The sequence below is a fragment of the Haemorhous mexicanus genome, chromosome 4 (assembly GCF_027477595.1).
Source record: "Haemorhous mexicanus isolate bHaeMex1 chromosome 4, bHaeMex1.pri, whole genome shotgun sequence".
In the NCBI taxonomy this organism is placed as follows: domain Eukaryota; kingdom Metazoa; phylum Chordata; class Aves; order Passeriformes; family Fringillidae; genus Haemorhous; species Haemorhous mexicanus.
In genome coordinates, this window is record NC_082344.1 from 3,992,721 (window position 1) to 4,013,989 (window position 21,269).

General features: G+C 41.5%; 1 protein-coding gene across 2 annotated transcripts in view; it reads left to right on the forward strand.

Annotated features, from left to right (window-relative positions):
• Positions 1 to 21,269, forward strand: part of SYNPO2 (synaptopodin 2) — a 78,018-nt gene that overhangs the window by 37,488 nt on the left and 19,261 nt on the right. For both annotated transcript variants that reach the window (XM_059843684.1, XM_059843685.1), the window contains exons 2-3: positions 13,706 to 13,857; positions 18,087 to 18,877. In XM_059843684.1, coding sequence (XP_059699667.1) covers positions 13,706 to 13,857; positions 18,087 to 18,877 — 943 coding nt within the window. The remainder of the gene's footprint in view (positions 1 to 13,705; positions 13,858 to 18,086; positions 18,878 to 21,269) is intronic.

Below are 21,269 nucleotides of genomic sequence, written 5' to 3' on the forward strand. Positions count from 1 at the left end.
TCCAATTCTGTAAAGACCTTTTTCCTCTCTATTAATACAAACCCAGAGATTAAGAGTAACAGAGTTAGGTGTTTTCTGGATGATTCTATGTGACTAAGTATCAAGCTTCAGAAGAAGGCTCCCCAGCAAAGCCAGAACTTCAGATACTCTTCCATTTTCCTGCTGTTAGCTGTGACTACTATTCTGAGCCAGCCTGACCACTGACTCTGATGGCTTTGCTGCAGCACCCATTCAGCCCAGGTGCACTTTGTACTCAGGATAACTAATAAATATGTACCTCTAAAGGCTGAATCTGTAGCATCAAGTTTTACTTAGCTTCCCCACTGATTATTTCTGGAGTCTTCCCTTGTGTTGTCACATGTTAGCACAGGAAGTTGTCTTTTGGCATCAAACTCTGCTTGGAGTTATCTCTTTCCTCTTGCATCATCACTTCAGATCAAGAACCTTGTCTGACATTTTAAATGCCTAAAGCACTTGTTTCAAGAAGTTGAGAGAAATTAGAATATTGAAAAGCAAATATTGAGTCTTCAGTTTCATCTCAGTTCCTTCTCACCCACAAAAGACAGCCAGATGAGATTATCTTTGTGGTTTTCACTTCTATACAGAATTTTTCTTCCCAACTGAGTAACAAATACTCTCATCTATAATAAAAAAGTGATGGTCTCCCCAGCACAGCCTTATATAGTTCTTTGAGTAGAATCTCTCTCTAAAAATAGAAATCTCTTTGACATTGAAGCTCCAGGCAGCAAGGAAACCGTTGCATTTCAAGCTGAAGCTTTTGGAAAGCGCGCTCTGTATTTGCTTTATGAGTGTCCCACAAATGTTCAAAATGCAGGACCTGTCCTGTCGTGAACTTTGAGCAAACAAGATTTTGTGTGCAGCCGGTGCTGTTGCAGCAATACCTTCTTAGAAACAAGCAATAAAAAAAGATGCAGCACTGGCAAAAGGTGCTGGATTTACAGCTCTGCAAAAATAACACTCTTTCTTTCCCCCCCACCCCTGCCCCCCGACACAACTGCCAGCTTTTCCCAGACTGCCTGGCTGGGCACGATATCCTGAGTTAAGCCCAGCACTTGCACTGAGGACAACAGGACTGACAAAAACAAACAAACAGAAATCTCACACATCAGGGTAGCAATTTCTTCCAGTTCTCAGGCACACATTCCTCTTGGGGATAGACAGAAAGGAATGGGCAGGGGGAACACAAATCCTCCTCATCCAGCCTTTGAAGATGTTGACAACTTGCTCTTACTAAAGTCAGGGACTAAACAAGCCAGCTCCGCCAGCATGCTGGAATTGGAGACTGTAAGAATAGGAGGTCTAATTCCTGGGAGCACTAAGTCCAGGAGCATTAAACAGAGCTCAGCACCTCTCTGCTTGACTGGCCTCAGACACAAATGTGCAAGGACAACAGCCACAGTTGGACATGGGAGCCAGAAGTCTGGCTCAGCTTCCACAATTACTGTTGGAGTAAAACAGCGTTTCTTCAGTGTTCTGACTACTGCTATCCATTTGCCATGCCAAAATAGCTCATCTTCTACCACGATAATATTCCCCTGGAAGCATATTTAACATGAATTCAAAATTGCTGATATTTCCAAATTATGAAATGTGAGCGAGTACTGATCTTAAAGTCTGAATGGGGAGATGGGGATATTATTCTAGCCTACCCTGGGAAAGATTCATTCTTTATTCAGCCTTCAGTTCCAGGGCAAGTCTCATGCTCTACTTGTAAGATACTTTGGTTTTAGTCTGGTTGGTCCCACACCTGACTTACACAGGATTTTTTTTAGGAGCTGAAAGACAGATCATGAATACTAATCTCTATGTTGATTTCATGAAACCTGCACAAATGTCACATGTGTTCAAGAGCTGCCTTCACAAGAAAGGATTAAGGGGGTTACAAAGTGATCCTTTCAGTAGAAATACTTATTCCAGTGTTTAATGATCTTTGGTTAAAGCCACTTCAGATAAAGCCGCTGAAAAAGAAAGATGAATTCTTGTGACAGTTTGCATCAATCTATCTATGGCCATTTTAGAGCTTGATAAAACTGATAAAATTAAAACTAGGAAAATTCTGGAAATATTCTTTAAAAATTGAGACTCAGATAAGGAAATCTTCATGACAGATTATAGGCTTTAATTTTTTGGTTAAAAGCACAGATTAAATATCTGTGCATTGTTGTTGCCCAGGCAGGTGAGAAAGCCCGCAGAGGGAATACTTTTGTTTCTTAATTCCCTGGAGGTTTTGAAAACATCTCTCAGGAGTCTCCAGCCTCCATTTCCCCCATCATTAGGGCTTCCAGCATAAGCACAGAAACCTTGTCTCCTCTTCTGGGAAGAGAAATAGACCACTGACCTCCCCAGATTTCTGGCCTTCTCCAGGCTCGGATATCCTTGGTGTACATCCGCTCTCAGAGCCATCATTGCTCCTTTCCTGGCCAGCTTTATTTGAGTCACCAGGGAGAGGTGAGGCTGATGAACATCCAGATTTCCTGATGAGTCACAAAACAGGAGCTGTCCAGGACAGCAGCCAGGCAACACTGGAAGGCCTTCACATGAACCTACGTGTTGGCGCTCACAGAACATTCACCAGCTTTGGCAGAGCTTTTCCTCCTAAACACCAAGGTGGGTTGGCCTGAGACTGCCTCAGTTTTAAAAGGTTGTTTCAAAACATTATACCCTAAGCATGAGGGATGCTAAGGAAATGAAAAGATTGATAATTGATTCTGCATGCTTTTTTTGACTGTTTGTTTAAATTGTGAGTCTTGGGAGACTTGTCTGAAAGTCTAACTCATGGCTAAAGCTACAAGTCAATATGAATTTGTGTACTACCTGTCTCAGATATGAAGAATTGAGCAATTAGAGAAATGTCAAGGAAGAGCGAAAATTTAGTGAAACAAGCAGTTTTTAAATTTGGCAGTAAGAACTTTCCTGGGAAGTAGGGAAGCTTGACTCTAGGTGACTTATTTCAAGAAGTGGGAGGAATAGATACAGTTCAAGAGAGAACAACATGGTAGAGTTTCATTCGAAGCCCTTGTAAATAAATCTAGCAGCTTTCACACAGCACCATTTTTCTGTAGACTAATTCTAAGTTTTACTTAGTTGAACAGTCCAGGTAAAGATGACCACAAGCCCTGGCAGCTGGAACACAGCCCCTGTAAGGGGCTCTCAGCTGAATTTGGGCCACTGTTTGATTCACACACCTCAAATGACTTGGAAGACTGTGCTTTCCTGTGAAGATTATTTGGCATTGGGCACTTTGCTTGTGCATAACACAATAACTGTTTAATGTATCTTATCTAGATGCAGCCTATACCAGATGCTCATGCTATTTGGTTTCTTTGAACAAAGTCTCTCACTTGTGCTAATACAACCACAAAGACCCCTACCCCTAATCTGAGATCTGGCCCGGTTGTGCTGAGCTCTGTACTCACAGAAAGCTCCCACAATAAACACGGGGCCGCTGCTTTCTCCACTGGGAGTGAGGCAAAGCTTCCAGTTACCTCTGCATGGTGTTGACTGAATTGCTGCCTCAGCAGTGAGGCAAGTAGCAAGAAATACATCACTGGGCACACATTTCAGGATAACCTTGACATCACTGACAGTGATAGCTACAGCCCTTGCTGAAACAGAAACCTGCAAGACGGCATTTGTTCCTTCTTGCTGCCTTTGCTATTCCTTTCGGGAGGATGATCATATGGCATGCTCATGTATTTGCAAGCTCATGACATAATGTTAAGGGATTGTAATAAACAATACCATTTGGGGGAATAGACTGGGGAGACTGAACATTTTAACTGTCACTGGAGCAGTTTTGCTTTAAGGATTAAATGTGTTGTCTCAAATCCAAATTTGTAATGAGAACCCTCCTGTCTTTCCTTCTCTGCCTGTTCCCATCCCCCCTGCATCAAGAGAATTTGGGAAGGTGACCAATGGAGTGAAAATGAGACAGGGGAGCCACACAGAACAGAGTAATTGATACAGGATATGAAGCTAGGAATGAGTGGATTTGACGAAGTGCACACCAGTAAACTGAGTGGCTCATTTGCCTGCCAGCAGGACGGATTTATAGGCTGTGTGTCACTAAGAAGCCAGTCATCCCCCCTACTGCTACCTCCCCAAAAAGCCTTCATGCCCCTGGTGTCCCCCCCTCCCCCAAAACGTTGCTTAATCTGAAAGGCAAGTCACAAGTGAAAGCATCAAATTACACAAACATGCTTTGGACTAAACTGAGGAAAGTACAAAGACCTCCAGCAAACTAATTAATTTTTCTTTTTCTTTTTTTAACAAACTGAAGGGTTCAGTTACCTCACATGCATTTGCTGATTTCTCCCAGCAGCCCCAAGCCTAGGCTAGAAATGCTCTCTTTGTAACAGTGTGCATATATTATATACCCTCATTCTCTTAGCAGCACCAGCAGCTAAGTACTTTCAGGTAGCAGGTTTTGCTTTTTACCTTTCATTTACCTGTGCTTTGACTGCAATTTTGGTACAAGAAAGGTGTCCCTTTTCCTACTGGGAACTCCCAGTATGGTCTTGGGACGGTACAAATACTGCAAGCATATTGCAGTTCCTCTACTCCTCAGTGACAAGAGCTCAGCCCCAGGTTAGGCAGTGGATATACTTATCACAAGAACTGCCTATTGTAGCACTTGTTGCCTCCAAGTGTACAGTGGCAGATAATAAAGACATTTTAGATCTCTATTTATTCTCCCTTGACCTTATCATTAGAGAAATTCTAATCTCCAGGACATAAGGTATACTGCAGTTAAAGACTTCTGATTCTACCTTTATACCAAAGCACTCAGTATGGGTGCATTATTTTCTCCATCCCAAAGAAGCACTGACAGTGCAGTTGTCTCTCTGCAGGGGAGAGTGGGAAGGAAGAAATTAAAACATAGCTACGGTGTTCATGGAGAGATCAGAGTTGGTTAGGACTCAGAAATAAGGCAGGAAGCATACAGGCAGTCACTGCTCAAGCAGTGCAAGAATGAAAGGGGAATGGAAATAGAACAATCAATGCACATCTCCCATACTGAAAAGCTATGGCATCATTCTTCCCCTTGTCACACATTCCACCATAGTAAAAATTCACTGTACAAAGGTAAAGCAGCGTGACAAAATTTTGGTTTTGACACATGGGCTACAAGTATGCAATGGTACACTCCAAGAAAGGCCATGCACTGGATCTGCTGTACAAAATGAACAGCAGACTTTAAGTGTTGTACACCCAAGCTCACTGTTGGGAAATCTGCTGCGTCGCCAGCATACCACATCAATATTTCAGAGGTCATTATCTCATCTCTTCTTCAGCTGCTAACTTTGGATTTCTGCCAGAAAAAGGCAACCGCCAGTAAGATGATACGCCAGTACATTAGGCAAGGCTTTGGGGAATCTGAGCAGGCTTTTCTTTTCTCTGAGATCAGCCTGCTCTCAGGGTCCAAATGGCACAAGTGCTCTGTCAATATATAAATGGCCAAACAGGTTCTGTAACCCTCCCACGACAGAATGTGCAATAAGTTCTACCCAGCTGCATTTGTCAAACAGACAGTGTGAAGATCTGAACCTTTATGTAAGTACTTCTGACACTGTGGGAAGGAGGAGACAACAGTCACCGAACTGATCCGGAATCAAGAAATATGATTTCACATGTACAGTGCAGCAGAAGAACTGGAGACAGAGTTAACCAAAAAGCAAACCAATAACTCTCTAGTACCACATTCCCTCTGCAAGAATGTCCCATGAACTTTTACATGAGCAAACCATGTTTAAAGGTCTGCTTTAGCTGTGAGTTGCTAAGTAAAGCCAGAACCTTTGCAATGGGATCCATGGATTTTAAAGTTAAAAAGTACCTTTGTTTTACGTGGCTTGGCATCCTAGATCTCCTGTGTTGCCATAAGCTACTATAGTATTATACCAGCATTCCATTTTTCCCATGATGATCTTAGTGATAATCAATGGCAGCACTCCCGTGCATTCAAAGAGTGCTTTCCTACCTCCCCTTCTGGAAAGGCTTTTTGAATATTTACTAATAAAACTATGTCTGGGCAAATTAACTATTTTCTCCTTTGATGTATTTAATGTCATTTGGTCTCATAACCCATTTAGAAAGATAATCACCTTTACAGACAGGCATGAAAGTGGATGTCTCTAGGAGGTTTCCTTTAAGGCCAGAAGGAGAAAAGGGTGGGCTGAACTGCCCATTTCCCACTATCATTGTCCTGCTACCAGGAGGAATTTGCTGAGAGGAAATATTCTGTGCTTACCTCACAAGCCAAAGATACTTTATTATTCAAAACTTGCTCTCAGGAAAACTGTTTGGGGAGATAACTTAGAAGCATCTTTGTTTAACCCAGTTAATTAACAGGCATTTGCATTGTCTCACTAGTCTTGCTGTGCAAATCCAGCATACAATCCCTAAAGGAGAGACACAGAGACTTCAAGGTAAAATATAGAAAAGTAGTTTATACATACACTGTCTCTATTCATGTTATCTATATTTATAGTAGCTCAAGTCACAGCACTTGAGCTTTAGCTCTGGGGCAAGGCTCCTCCTTACATCCCATACATTCAGAAGGGCTAAGGAGCAGTTGGATCTCAGAATCCCAGGGAACTTGCCCTGTCTGAAGCTTTTACTTTGTGGCTTTTACCCTGACTGATTCTGAAAGAAAGTAGCTTATCTGGTGGAGAAATTCAGTCCAGAGAGGATGAGAACTGGAATCAGCTTGACACAGAGTCACCTCCAGGCAGCACAGATGCAAATAGCTCAAGCCACATCATGCAGCAGACTCATGCTCAAGTACAGCCATGGCTAATGAAAGCAGACTAAAATTTGGTATGTCAGCTCTAAAGAGGCCCTTTCTAAGAGTAAAATGCATGCAGCCATCGTGGAGTCTGTGTACAGAATACATATACCCAGGTAAATCACCCCACTCCAGCTCCATCAATGACACTGTTACCTCAATAGCATTTTACCCATTTTGCTCAAAATGCAATCCATAAACTTGAGCCCTGTCCTGCCAAAAATGCCTTCAGTTTAGACCAGAACCTGGTATTTCCAATGAATTTATGTGGATGTAAAGCAGGCACATAAATTGTTCTAGGCAACAATATTTCCTAATTATATGGCTTTTAAAACCTCTCAAGGAACTCCTCTGCTACCATGACTCAGTTAAATCTACAAGTGGCTCCAATTCTCTCCCTGAAGATCTGATGACTCTTTCCCATCTGCACATTATTGTCTACTGACAGTTGCTTTCTCTTTATGTACATGGTAAAACAGAAATTTGAGAACACAAAGGCCTTCCAATTTTCCTCATGTATGGACACATTTTTCCTTAAGACTCATTATTTATACAGCCCACGTTATAACTTGTGATGGCAGTGCTTGGGGATGGGGAAGAAACTGTTAAGGTGGAAATACATTTGGATGTTCTCATTGTAAACCCGACTGAAATCCCCTCCAGAAACCATGGAGAAAACAAGGGGATGTGAGCTTGTCCCTTCATCACTCCCTCTGATTTAGCAATAGCACTGTTTACCAGCCTGGAGTCTCTGAGCTATTTAAAGGATCTACGGAGATGCCTAAAAACCCAAGCACATAAGGAGGCAGGCTTAACTTACTGTACAGTCCTTCATATCTAACCCCCAAAAAGCTCACTAACTGAAGGCTACTTGTCTGTCTGAAGAACTCCTGCATGCAGAACCATTGCCAAACAAGGCCCTAGAGCCTTATTTATAAACTGTGTCTGAATTAATTTGATTTGTAACTTCATTTTTAATTCCCTAATTTCATACACGTCAAACTATTAATACACGAACATTTGTCACTCTGAGTGCTTCTGCTTCCTTCTCATAGCAAAGCATTGTTCATTTTATTAGAGTGACAGATAACTTTCAAATATTTTTAAATACATTCACCAGCCACTGTCCTTGCTGTAGGATTTTTAGCAGAAGAGATGAAGTGCCTTTTTTGGTGGGTTTTGGGATTTTTTTTTTAAATACTGTCTACAGGAAACACTGATTTTTGATTGCTGATCCTGAACTTCATGACTAACACTTAGCTAATCAATTAATGAGAAAAAATACCTTCTAGAAAGTATGACCTAATGTCTGATAAAATTAAACTAAGTACTCAATACATTACTTTATTTATGCTGGCCTTAAAACATAATTAAGAAAAACATGTTAGCCAGATAAATTTATTGCAGCAATTAACAGGCAGGCCTTTAATTGTTGTAATACTAATTTGTATTTAGTTAAGTGGCAAAGCTGAGTTCCACTATACTTTGGATACTTTCACATCTGTCATTTTGTCAGCAAGCAGAATAAAACTTTTCTCTAATGTCTTAGATTTTTGATCACTTCATCACTTCTCCTGTCTTTTCAATCACTTTGAATCACCCCCTCTTTTGTGGCCAGGACTAGGCCTACTCAAGTCAGTTGACTTCATTGTTATTTCTGACACATAACCCATTTAACTTGGATTCTTAACTTTGTTATACTTTCTCTCAAAATTAAGGCATCTGACTGTAAATTAAAAAAAAATAGATTTAGAAACATCAGAACTGTATTCAGGGTGTCAAAGTATAGTGCAAGTTATTTCTTTTAGAGAGAAATAACTGCCTTAATATTAGTACGACCATCAAAAGAAGCAGCAGTGTCTCTCCAGCCCCTTTTTTTTGCATGCTGATACCTATTTTCTCTCCTTCTTTACCACTTCATATCTCTGGCAATACAACAGAACAATTAAAAAAACCTCAAGACAAGGCACATTTAAACAATGCCCACTCAATTATTAGTTAGTTAGTTAGTTAGTTAGTTAGTTAGTTAGTTAGTTAGTTAGTTAGTTAGTTCTACAGACTAAGGGTACTAATCCCAAGATTTAGGTTAATGATCACTTGAACAAGGCAATTTAATAAACATATTTCTGCATTACTGATAAAAACAAGTCATCAAAGGGCACAGTTGGCTACTATAGTAAAAATTACTGCTTTAAAAGCTGGCTAGTTGTTTGGTCTGAGAAGGTATCATTGATCTGGGGAATCGTTATTCAGTAAGGGTATAACAGTAGGCAAAGGACATTCCTTTGCTATTGATGTTTAATCACCAGTTTAAAAGAAAACAAAAAGGTCACTGCTGGTAAAGCTTGCAGTTGACATAACTAAAGTAGTAAACAACAATGAGGATGGACAACTGATCTAGAGAAGTCCCTTGCCTGGTAAGCCTTGCTATTTTGGGCAACATATGTCATCACAGCAGGGCACAAGGGCAGCCAGCAAAGACCCAAACCTGCCACTGAGGACACACATGTAAATAAGGTTCCAGGAACCAGCTTCAAACCTTGAGGGGCAACAGCAGCTCAAATGAGGCTTCAGGAATCAGACAGGATATCCAACTCAATAGGCTCTTCCAGAGGTGACCCCTCAATGAAAGAAACCACTCTGTCTGTATGAGCAAGGTGCCTGAAATGCAGGGAAGGATATTTCCACTGGCAGTGGCAATATTTCCTGTTCTGCTGTTTAAAAGCTGCTAGCAAATTGAAAAAGGATGAGTAAATAGTTCTGAAAATAACTCATGGTTTTAGAAAGCTTGATTTAAATTCAGAATTTTCTAGTGCAAATATATGTATATTTCAAAGCAACATAAGTCTTATTTTATTAGATAAAATTTTAGGCTAAATGGACTGTGCTTATGGTCATATTGCTCATTTCCTCAGATGGGTTGCTCAGTCAGGCTATACCTGATGCACAGCAAGTCCCAGAGAAAAGTTTGTACTCCTGGCTCCAGAATGAACTAAACTCCAGGACAAGATTAAGATTCACATCATCCTTAACAAAAATCTCTGGTAAAGATGATGAAAAGATGATGAAAAATCCTAATAATTCCTCATTGTGCCATTAGAGAACCTGGACTGCAGAGTGTCCTCAAGTCCATTTGCCTCACTTTAAACTACAACTCACTGCCCTTGTTACCAGGTTCAACATACCTCAACCTTGATCTGCTTATTGTAGGGCTCAAACATGCACCCAAAACCATCAGCTGGTCAGCTGAGCCCCAGTTGCTGTCTGTGCAGCCACTTGCAGCCACAGCAAGTAACAGGTGCATCTACTCCAGCTTTTTAGCTTCATTGGGATAACATTTCTGAAGCAAATTTCTCTGTTATTCCTGATTTACCATACTTTGTTTCATAGCATGGAACAGTTCTGGGTTGTAACTGGAGTGCTTTCAGATTAAATCAAAGGAGATCTAGTTATGTGGGGAGGAGTCTCCAGCTGGCAGAAGGAGACTTGATCTAGTTTAAATTAAAAGCACTACAGTGTACACAGGATGAGGGCTGGGCCCTCCCATTTGCTTTCTCTAAAAATACCTTTTCCCCACACTCCCATGAGCACAGCCACTGGGTATCCATCCATTTATTCTTTACTGGTGAAGAGACTGACTGGAACTGCCACAGGCTCTGAGCATCCATGGCTACTCCAGCCCCAGCAGCATCCCACAGCCACCACCAAAGCTCCTGTCCTACACTTTCCCCCCATAGCTGTGTCTTTGGGAGGTGACCTCTCAATAGGCCAGCACAGCACCCAGACCTTGCTCACTCACATTTTTCACCTGAAGTCTTCACAGACCCTCCTGTGCAGCCTCTGGACAGTCCCCAGTCCTTGCTGCCTCCAAACTGGTGCCAGGGCATCCTGGATTGCCTGGGGTGCTCAGATAACAGTGAACACCCAGGCTAAGTTCTTCACATAGCATGGGACAGTTTTCCCCCAAGTTTAATATTCTGTGAATGTGAGGAATTGCTCAGCACTTGACATTTCAACCATCAAAGAGCACTCCTGATAGTGGGAAATTCTAGATACAGGAGAAATCTGGGAATAAAAAGAAATTACACACTTCAGGTACATGAATAATAGAGAGACCTGACTGAGAGGGAGCAGGAAATAAAAGCAGCACCAGATGAAATTGGGGTGGAGCTCTTCAAAGTGCCCACTAGCAGCTGGTATCTTGACAGGTTCAGCACTAACAGCACCAGCCCAGTTTTGCTGTGTTATACTGGTATTGCAGGCATTGGAAAACAAAGAAAATGTTTCCAAACTTATTTTTCTTGTGGTGAGATTCCATTCAAAAATATGTATTGGGAAACTCACATTTTCTTCCTCAGGAAAACTTCAACTCCATGTACATAGGAGTAACAAGTACCTGAAAAAGCCAGGGCTGCACTCAAGAGCAATCACTGGTTTTGTGAGAATCTCTCCTGCTTTACAACCAAACATGCCTTGCTTCAGGTTCCCAAGAACTGGATAAAGGTTTCTTACTGTCCCCTATGTGACCAAGTAGCATTTCTGCTAACAAAAGCAGCTTTTGTTTCCCAGTGGGCTCCTCAAAGGCTTTCTGCCAAAACTTTGAGAGAAAACTGTCCACTGAACACATATTTTACAAGGGAGATCTTTCTTTCCACAACTCTTCTTGGAATTTTGTTGTTGTTGTTCTGGGTGGGTCTTCTTTCTTCATTATTTATTTATTTCTATTATTTTTCCCAGAAATCTGAAAAGTGTCGGTTTACATGAGTAAATTATTCATTCATTTTTGTGGGTTTCCAGTGAAAACAAATAAACAAAGCCAGAAACAATTGCAGCTTGCCTGGCAAAGCAGTCTTCATATTGTTGTGTAAGAGGGTGTTATGTTGAGGCTGAAATAACATAAATGATGATGGGATATTCTATCCTAAAAGCAACCTGCTATAATTTACCACATAATCTGCCCTCGCCTGTTTTCTTCTGGGTTCTCTCCCTTCCCTTTTATTACCCCAAGAGAAACACACACAAAAAAAAAAAATATTAATACTGAGGTGATTTTATATGGATATTGTTCAAATTTGGAAATTTGGGGATCTCTCAACACTTCACACGGCAGAAAAAATGGACTGAGAGAACATTTTAAGAACTTTGAAAAGAAAATCAATCTCCTGGTCTGTTTTCTTTTTCTTCTAAATGCTATCAAGGAGTCCCTCAAACACTAATTAAAGAAAGAGAAACAAGTTTTCTTCTCACAGTCTAGGTATCACATTATGCTATTTTGGAGTTCACAGGTTTCTATAATGGATGTTTATAGATTTTCTGAAAAAGGCTCACTCAAAATTCTTCATGGCATCTACATTAAATATTTACATTCAGGCCAAGAATGTCTTGTAAAATTTTAATAGCATATCCTCCTATTAAAAAAAGACAGTAACAAGACCTCATCCCAAATTCTAGCTCTTATATGAAGCAAAACCTTCTAAACACTGTCTAAAGTGTCATTTCTTCCCAAGGCACAAGGATGTTTATGCTCTTGTCCAAGGGGAGATAAACAGAGCAGCATACCACTCCATATTTGTAAATGTTAACTCTGCAAGGTGGAAACTGGTTTCTGTATGCACCAGGCTCCTGTTCCTCTGCTGCTCCAAGAGCCTAAATGTGACATATAGGAATGTGTAAATTGAAACAGCAGAGATAGGTATGGTGGCCCTGCCACAGAAAAATGTGCAGTCTTACTGTTGTGGCCCACATCATCCTGACTCCAAGGAACTTCCTTTCTGAAATGTATCTTAGGTACCAGCCCAGTGGCTTAATAGAAAATCTGGGACAATTCCAAGAGTCTGCGGGGCAGTTCTACCCTCAGGTCCGGAGTATATCAGAAGTAGCTTTCCTACAGTGAGTAGGGACTGACTCTGCTACTGTGAGAGTGGTAGAAATGCTGCTTCTCTAAACATTTTCAAGAAAACACTATGAGAATTAACAAGGGAAACATGCTGAATGAACAGCTGGATGTGGTATAAGGCCAAAGTATTCACACCAACAGGTAGAAGACTGAGCTCAAAGAACTCAAGGCCAGCCTTTTTTTTGTGTATATGTCATTGTAAAATAGATTTGTGCAAGAATCCTGGTTAATATAACACACTCTTTGCCAAATATGTACTTCAAAAATAGCCATCAACTGTAGGCATACCTTGAGCAGTGTTAGAGCTGTCTGGGTTTCGTTATGCAAAGACTGTGATAAGTTATAACACACTGCCAGTGGAAAAAGGAGTGAAACTGAAAAACTGAGCTGCACAGGATTCTTGAATGAGAACTTAACAGGGAAGTTTAGACCATAACAGGTGTGCTTTAATAAATCAGGGCACCTACTCACATGACTAAACATGGATTTAGGATCTCCAGGGATGCAGATGTCTATAGTTTGGAGACTAAAACTACAGTTGGGCTTCCAAGGAAAAAGTGACCAGCATGTAGATATTGATACTCTGCCCAGAGAGGCTTGAATTTACAGACTCTTCTTTTACAATCTCAGTGCAGATTTCAGCCCTTAGTAGTCTTCATTTTCAGGGAAACTAATGGGGCTTTTTTCGCAGTCCTGCTAAACTGTGACCAATTGATTGTTGTCTGTCTCAAACTTCCATGTCTCCCAGTTTTAAATTAATTCATCTATTCTGTTTGACACCTAGCTCACAAGCTCAGTAAAGCAGAAGGTTTTGTATTATTACTGGCCAGAATAGTATTAACCTCAACTGAGGCAAGTCATTAATTTGTGTTACTGTAAATTTGTTTATGATCAATATTATCAATGTTTTTGCACAGGCAAAAAGTATGCTGAGGACATGCTTGTTGCTGTTTTCAAATGAATGTTAATTGTGCAATTTGGAATTGTTCTTTGACTCGTTGTAGGTTCGCAGCAAAAGCAAAGCAGCCAAGGCTGGACTGTGTGAGGGGGATGAGGTGGTGTCTATCAATGGCAAGCCTTGTGGAGACCTAACCTATGCTGAAGTCATTGTTCTGATGGAAAGCCTGACTGACGTCCTGCAGATGCTTATCAAGAGGTACAGGAATGCTCAGGATGCTTTGGTGCAATTCAGTGAATCACCTGGAAAATGCTGGCTTTGTTTTGCAGACTTATACTGAGAGGTTCTGATAGTCCTGTTGTTAATGTCTGTAACTCTGCTTGGATGGAAAAGGAAGACAGAGAATTTGAGCTGAAGGAATTAATGTATATAATTTGAACAGCAGCAGTCAGGCACAGAATTAATAGTACAGTCTCCAAATGTAAGTATTAATACTTGCAAGATGTCTACTACCATATATGCATACTGCAGAGCCTTGAGTTCAGTTATTCCCTGCACCCCTTTGAAGCAGTGAAGTGTTGTTATTCCCTACAGATAGGGAAGTGAGGCTTACATTAAACAAAGGCTGTAGAGATGGAGAAACTGTGCTACCCAGATATGCCTTGATGATGACACGGCAAATGGTCTTCTTGGGTGGCAAAATGTGTTAGTGGTCAGGAGGAGGAGAGGGTCTGGAAGTCATGAATTCTATTTCTGTAGCTGTTATCACCTCACTAGATGAGGTGGGGGAAGCCACAGCTCTCTGGGTCTCAGTTTCTGCCTTTGCAAAATAGTGAGAGGGAATTTCAGTTTTTGAAAATGCTTTGAGTTTCTTAGAGCAGAGAAGCTTGATGCAAACTTGCAAGCAGGCCAGCATTGCTGCTGACTGAGCATCAGTCTATTCCAATGCCTGCTCTGTAATTGCCATCGGTGTAATAAAGGCAACCTGAATTCAGAGCCACCTACAGCAAAGCACATTCTCCCCAGACTGAATTCAGACAGGATGAACTCCAAGTTGCCTTCAGTGGGGGTAAGAAGAGGAAGAAAATTCTTGAAACTCCCACACTCCTTGTAAGGACTTAAGGCTCCCCCCAGAGCTACTGCAGCTCCCTCTCACAGGCAGGACCAGGAAAGGATCAGAATTCATCATGACAGCTACCAGAGCAGGGTCCCTGGAAAGGCTGAAAACAGGCACTTGTCTCTGGTTACCAGGGATGTCTACACAGCATATGGAATTCCTCATGGTTCCTGCAACCTGCACAAAGGAGCTTTCCTCAAGGGCTTAGCAGTTCAAAGTGACAGTCTGCCTTCAAAACTAGATGCTCTCAAGGAGTGCTCATTTTATTTATAACAGACATTTTGCATGGCCTGTGTGTACATGTTGTCTGGGGCTGAGTAATGGATCAGTGTGATGGGATCAGGGGGACAGTGGTAGCTGAGGATTGGAGCTTACCTTCCCCAGAGTGCATAGCTCCTGCTCCTGGTTCAGCAGGGGAGCAGCTGAGTGTTCCTCATGTGATAGCTGCATTCTTCTGTTTTTAATTCATAACGTGGCTATTGGACCTGCACTTGTGAGAATGACATTTGTGGCTGACCAGCTGTCTTCTCTTCAGCCATAGAAATAGCTCCACATACTTTGACTCCTGCCTGTTCCATAACTGATATTTCAGTTGTCTGAAGGCCACAGGATGCTGCAGCTGAAAGGGACTCTCCATTGCCCCTGCTAGAATGCATGGTGAACAGCAAGGCATGTCCTGAAAATCAGAACCAAAACAGTGTTTATACCATATAATTCAGTCTTTCATGGAATGAAACCATGTCAGAAGTTTTAGGAAAATTGGAGTTGCTCAACACTGTGGAAGTGACTAAAATGTTCTAAAAAAATTCACTGTGAGAATCTTTAAACTTCTTCTCATCAGCTCATCTCTCCCAAATCCCAGTCCTTGCTGTCTATATCTCCCCAGGTATGGGAGAATGGACTGAAACACTCATTTTCCACTCCCACCTCATTTGTGGGTACTATCCCTCTCAGCACTACCCCCATAAAGATTTTTCAGGAAGTGTCTTAGCATCCTTTGAGAGCAATGAGAAGCAAATCCTTCCTTTCCTGAGTAGCCACTTGTTAGCAGCCATCTCAAGAAAATGCTGGAAAGCATGAGAGAAGAATAATTTAAGTGGCATTCCACTGGTGATCTTTACATCTAAGTATCTTTTGTTAGCAGGGAAGAATACTTTCCATTGGAAAGTCCCTGATTTTTTTGCATGAAGGATGGATTTTCACAGGCATTAATTGTTGACCGAATTCTGCTCTTACAAATCTTACTGAGAGGAAAATTGGGCTTTTAAAAGTTTTTAAAAATAGTTTTTAAAATGGTGCTTGGCCTTTGATGTCTCCCAAAAGTTTTCCCAATGCCGTGTAAGCCACAGTGAGTTAGTGACCAGCAGCAGTGCCCAGAAAATGCTCGGTTTACAGGATGAGAGGAAAGCGACACCCTGCAGGGCGGGCACTCCCCGGTGCCGTGTGGGGGAGCATCTCACTGAGCTTCCCGGCAAATGCTGAGCGGATGGATCCGGGAAACGTGGAGAGAGGGGACAGACACTGAAAGGCCAGCCTGCCTTCTCACATCAATGTTAGCAGCTCCTGGGCTACTGCTGAGTCTGGAAAGAACTTTTTAGGGGGAAGAAGGGAGTGCTCAGTGCATGCCGACATGAAATACTCCATGTAGGGAGCAAAAACATGAGCCTATGACAAACCCTGCCATGCTGACTCCAGGAGTTCTGCTTCCTTCCTGGAATTACACCAGGGCTGTTGTTCCTGAAGTGAGCTGGAAAGGCCTGAAACAGAAACAATCATTTGACAAAAAAGAATCTGAAACTACAAAAAAGAAATCATACCCAGTATTCTGTCTTTTGACACAGGATGCACAATTATGTCTATATAGAGTAGAAGTATATCCATACGTAGCAAGGGCCTTTTAAGGTGGAAATCTTTCTCTCCCACACATACACACAATCATTCAACTACCAATAAAGGCTAGCATTTAGCTGGCCCAGCCCCCAGTCCATATCTTAGAAGGAAATGTTTACAGGTTTCTGTAATTTATCTGTGCCTGAGAGCAGCACAATTGATCATCCAAACAGCACCATCCGATGGGATCCAGCAGCACTCACAAGGAGCTCCCTAAATGAAAATCTGTCTGACCTTTACCAAGCCCCATGTGTGGTGAAATGGATGTTACACCTCTCGAGCTATTCGAGGCAGACCCAGGCTGCCACCAGCAGTGAGCTGCGTGCCTGAAAAGCAAGCGATATTGAAGTTTCTTCAGCACACTGACAGATTCTTTCCTTCTGCTGCTTCTTCCAACCTCTAATTTTAGGGGGTTCCAAAGTTTCAGAATAGCCAGGGCTGCTTTTGATCTCAAAAACCTCCATAGTACTTGATGGGGACTTTACTGGGGACACCTACCACTTGCCACATTTGAAAAAGTGCTTTGCTATCTTCTAGCAGATAGAAACTCTAAATACCACGCTGCAGCCTTGCTGTACAGAGGTTTCTCCTCAAATTAATAGCACTCTGTATGGCCCAGAGTACTGCAAGAAGGTGCTAAAGAGTACAACAGGTGTCATGAGAGCAGTAAATAAGCTTAACTGGGCCAGAGGAATTAATAGTTTAGAAAAAGGAGTTACACTGACATATATTGTAGGTTTTGTAAGTGAGAACAACATTTTCCAGTTGGAAATAGTATATTTTTAAACAGGTGGGAAATATTGTATAGGTCCACTACCCTTTTTTGCTGGATCACCAGAATAGGCCCAGAGTATTTCATTTAATCCATGATATATAAGGATGCTGATCCTCTCAGGAATTCTTTGAATGTGTATTTCAAATATGCATTTCCCTCCCTCTCGTTCTTATCCAGTACTTCTATATTCTTTAGAGAGTGAATGATTTGGGACAGGAACCACATGTAAGGATGGTGCCAAAAACAGTTGCAGGAGTGGCTACAGAGCACAAAATTAACCGTTCCTGTGGTGTCATACAAAGTCAGTTTTCTCACAGACATGTGAAATATGAAGAAGTACTGTCTCAAAAGTCTCAGCAGCATTTCTCTGGAAACCGTGTAACAGAAATGTATCTGTGAAAGCACACTGATGTTAACAATGATACAATTCCACATTTCAGGTTAGTAGTGAGGTCACAGCTCTACCAAAGTAATGTAGTTTCCCTCTTACTGCACTGCTAAATTGAAAAATTTTGAGAGATACAAAGACGCTTCTATTTAAGATGTCTACATTCTAGGAAAATTCTTTTATTTAAGTGGACCTGCTAGAAGGTGCCACAATTAATTTGGGTGGAGAAATACTACGCAGAAATTGCCTTTGCAACTCTATTTACAATGGCTGTTCTTACAGCAGCCTAATTTCTTGACTTGTTTATGTATGTGCAGATCCTCCAGTGGAATAAATGAAACCTTGAATGCTGAAAGAGAAAATGGGAAGCACGAGGACATAAAAATTGAGGACTATGGGGAGAACACCACACTGCAAATGAACACAGAGCAAGAGATACCCCACGGAGATTTATGCATCACAGAGATTTACAGTGGGACTCACCATGGAGCAGCGGAAAGCAACACACACTTTGCTGAAACAAAACAAGAGACAACACAAAGCCACAGAATTCCTCCTAAAGTGATAGCCACCCCCAAAGTGATCGTGACAGACGAGGCTGGCATCAGAGGGACGGCAGAAGAAGGGCCAGGTGCTATGGTTGAGCTGCAGGTGTCCCTCTCAAATGACACCCACGAGGCCACCAGTGCTCCTGCTGTGACTCTCTTGGGGGCAGAGAAGTTCCCTCCTTTAGGCAGAGGAGCCAGTGCACAACAGGGCGGGAGCAGCCCCCTCATCACAGTTCCCCTGGGTGTGAAGGAGGGCAACATCCAGTGGTCAAACAAAGTAGTCCACTTTTCTAGCAGCAAGGAGGTCAGGAGGATCCAAGGTGCAGCTCCATCTATCCCCAGGGTGGAGGTGATCCTGGACTGCTCAGACAGGGAGAAGGAAGCGCCCAGGTCTCTGTCTGAAAGGGGGTGTGTTGATTCTCAAGTAGAAGGAGGGCAGTCAGAAGCACCTCCTTCCCTCCTCTCCTTTGCAGTCTCAGCAGAAGCCACAGTGCAGGGAGAAGACAGCAAGCACTCGGAAAAGGAACACAGACCTCTCAAGCACAGGGCAAGGCACGCAAGTGAGTATGTCCCATCTAATATTTGCACTGCCTGGGGGCATCTCTTGTAGCTTTGGATTTAATCTCAGGATTTAGAATGGATTAGGAAAAAAAATGTTGAGAGATTTTTTTCTGCAGTTTTCTAACTTTCCCTCTCTCTTTTTTTAAATGATGTTTCTGTTCTTGCTTTTTTTCTTGTATTTTTTCAGGGTAATACAATGCTCCTGGTGATGAGCCAAGAGTGTACCCATGCCTTAACTGCGCTGAATAACTTTGCTTGTAGACTTCCACTTTGAAATTAACTCATGACTTTGTCCAACTAAAAATACTTACATCTCCTGAAAGGGCTGAACTCTGCTGGTCTTCTAACTCATATTCAGTGGCAATCTGTAAAATATTAACAAAAAGAGCAAGTTGCTTGCACATGTCTCAGTGAATCCTGTGGCTTTCTCCTTTTATAGCAAAAGCTTTGCGTTGTCATTTGCATCATCTAAAACCAAAGCCATGCCACTGCTTTGAAAAGTTAATAAAAAAGTCTAGCAGCAAAGCTTGATCTTGTCTGCAGAAGAGATTTTGACAGACACCAGCATGTGTATAACTGTTACATGATCCTTTTGGTTTTGTCAGCCTTCTCTAGACTGTAAAGTGAACATGTTATTTCTCCTGACTCCCAGACCCAGAGGTCAGCCTCAAAATGTGTCCAAGAAGTTTACATGGAAGGAAACTTGCACTGGAGGCAATATTGATTCACTGGGTGTAGAGGTGTATTATTTATTAATTAATCCATTTATTTATTTGTTATTTTATTCATCTGGGAGTTTTCTATTGGTTGCTTGCTCCTTCCCAGCAATGTGAAGAATCCTGTCTGGGGATTTAGTAGCAGTATGTCAAAGGTGCTTGAATGTGTGCAGTGAGATACTGTAACAACAAACTATTTCATATGCAGCGTTGGAACTCCTCTGCTAACCCACTGCTAATTCCACTGGAAGCATATTTTTAGCATGATAACCATTTGTGTCTCATTGGCAAGTGGATTAGGCAGTTACTTATGCCTAAGTGTCTGTATGCAACCCACATATTTTGGGCATATTAAATGAAGTATAAAAGAAAAGTGCACATGCTTCACATTTTGGCTGCAAAGTCAGAACCAACTGTGGGACTTTGCCTGCATTTCTTAGGGAATTACTTGCAGTGCCTGTCTTAAAAGAATGAACTACTTTTTATGTGATAAACTCTTCTTTCAAGAAGTCCTGTCCTTTTCCCATGTCAACTATGACAATCTCAGTTTCTTCTAAATTAGTGGCAGGTCATTATCCTTAGGAACCATTGATTTAATACATTTTTCTTTATTATTATTATTACTACTACTACTACAACTACTACTACTACTACTAACCTGTCTACACATTAGAAAAAACAAATTTCCCAGCATAGTGAATGCTCTGTGTGCAGCAAGCACTATGCATGCTTTCTGCAAAAAGGGAAGTTATTATGCAGCATTTAAGTCTGAACTAGAGAAGAACTTTTCTTATGGGTGTCTGGTCTCTTTAGCAGAAATTTTCTCTGTAAATATTATTCAGATTATATTTACCTGAATAGGTAGCACTCCAACACTAAAACCCATAGTTTTGGAAAATATCTTCAGTGACTATTGTAAGCAATTGGATTGTCACAGGACTGAGCTAAGGATTTTGTGATTTGGCTCTCCAACAATAAAATATTACAAATTGCTGGTTTGGGTGGCATGCTCTTTTCTCTTTTATAGATTCTTGTGAGGACCATTGGTCCAGTTGTGCAGTCATCTGGCATAATGGCAAAACTCCAATTGTCTTTAATAGGAGAAGTATCAGACTCCATCTACTGACATGGCTAAAAGGATCATGACTAGAAAACACACAGCATGGCTTTCTTTAAAAAGTTTGTTTTATTTATGCCAGAAAAAGATACTAAATAATTTACTTTTATTAGAAGCATGTTTTTTTTTTCCTTGTGACTATTTAGTCAGGAATAGCTTTAAATTCCAGGTTTTTTGAAGGGAGGAGCTATTGAGGCTGTCATGGATGAGGTTCAGTGGTAGAGTACGAGGAAGGGAAAGCAGCAGGGACACCACCTGACTACCACTGCCCCATGAGGGACATGCTCCATGTCCCTTTACAAGAAAGCAGTCACACTGATGTCCAGTGCATCCATCAGCCTTGCAGCTGCATCTGTTCCTCTTTCACATGACCTGGTGAAAACCAGTACTTTATGCTTTCAGAAATATTGTCATTGATACTCCAGTGAATACCCTTGAGAAGTTAGTTGAGTCTCCTTGGTTCTGTTCTTAAATGCGTATTCACTCTTGCCACATTTCCAAAATAAATATTCTGTATATGTGATATCGTACAGAATTTATATTTCAGGCAAATAATGC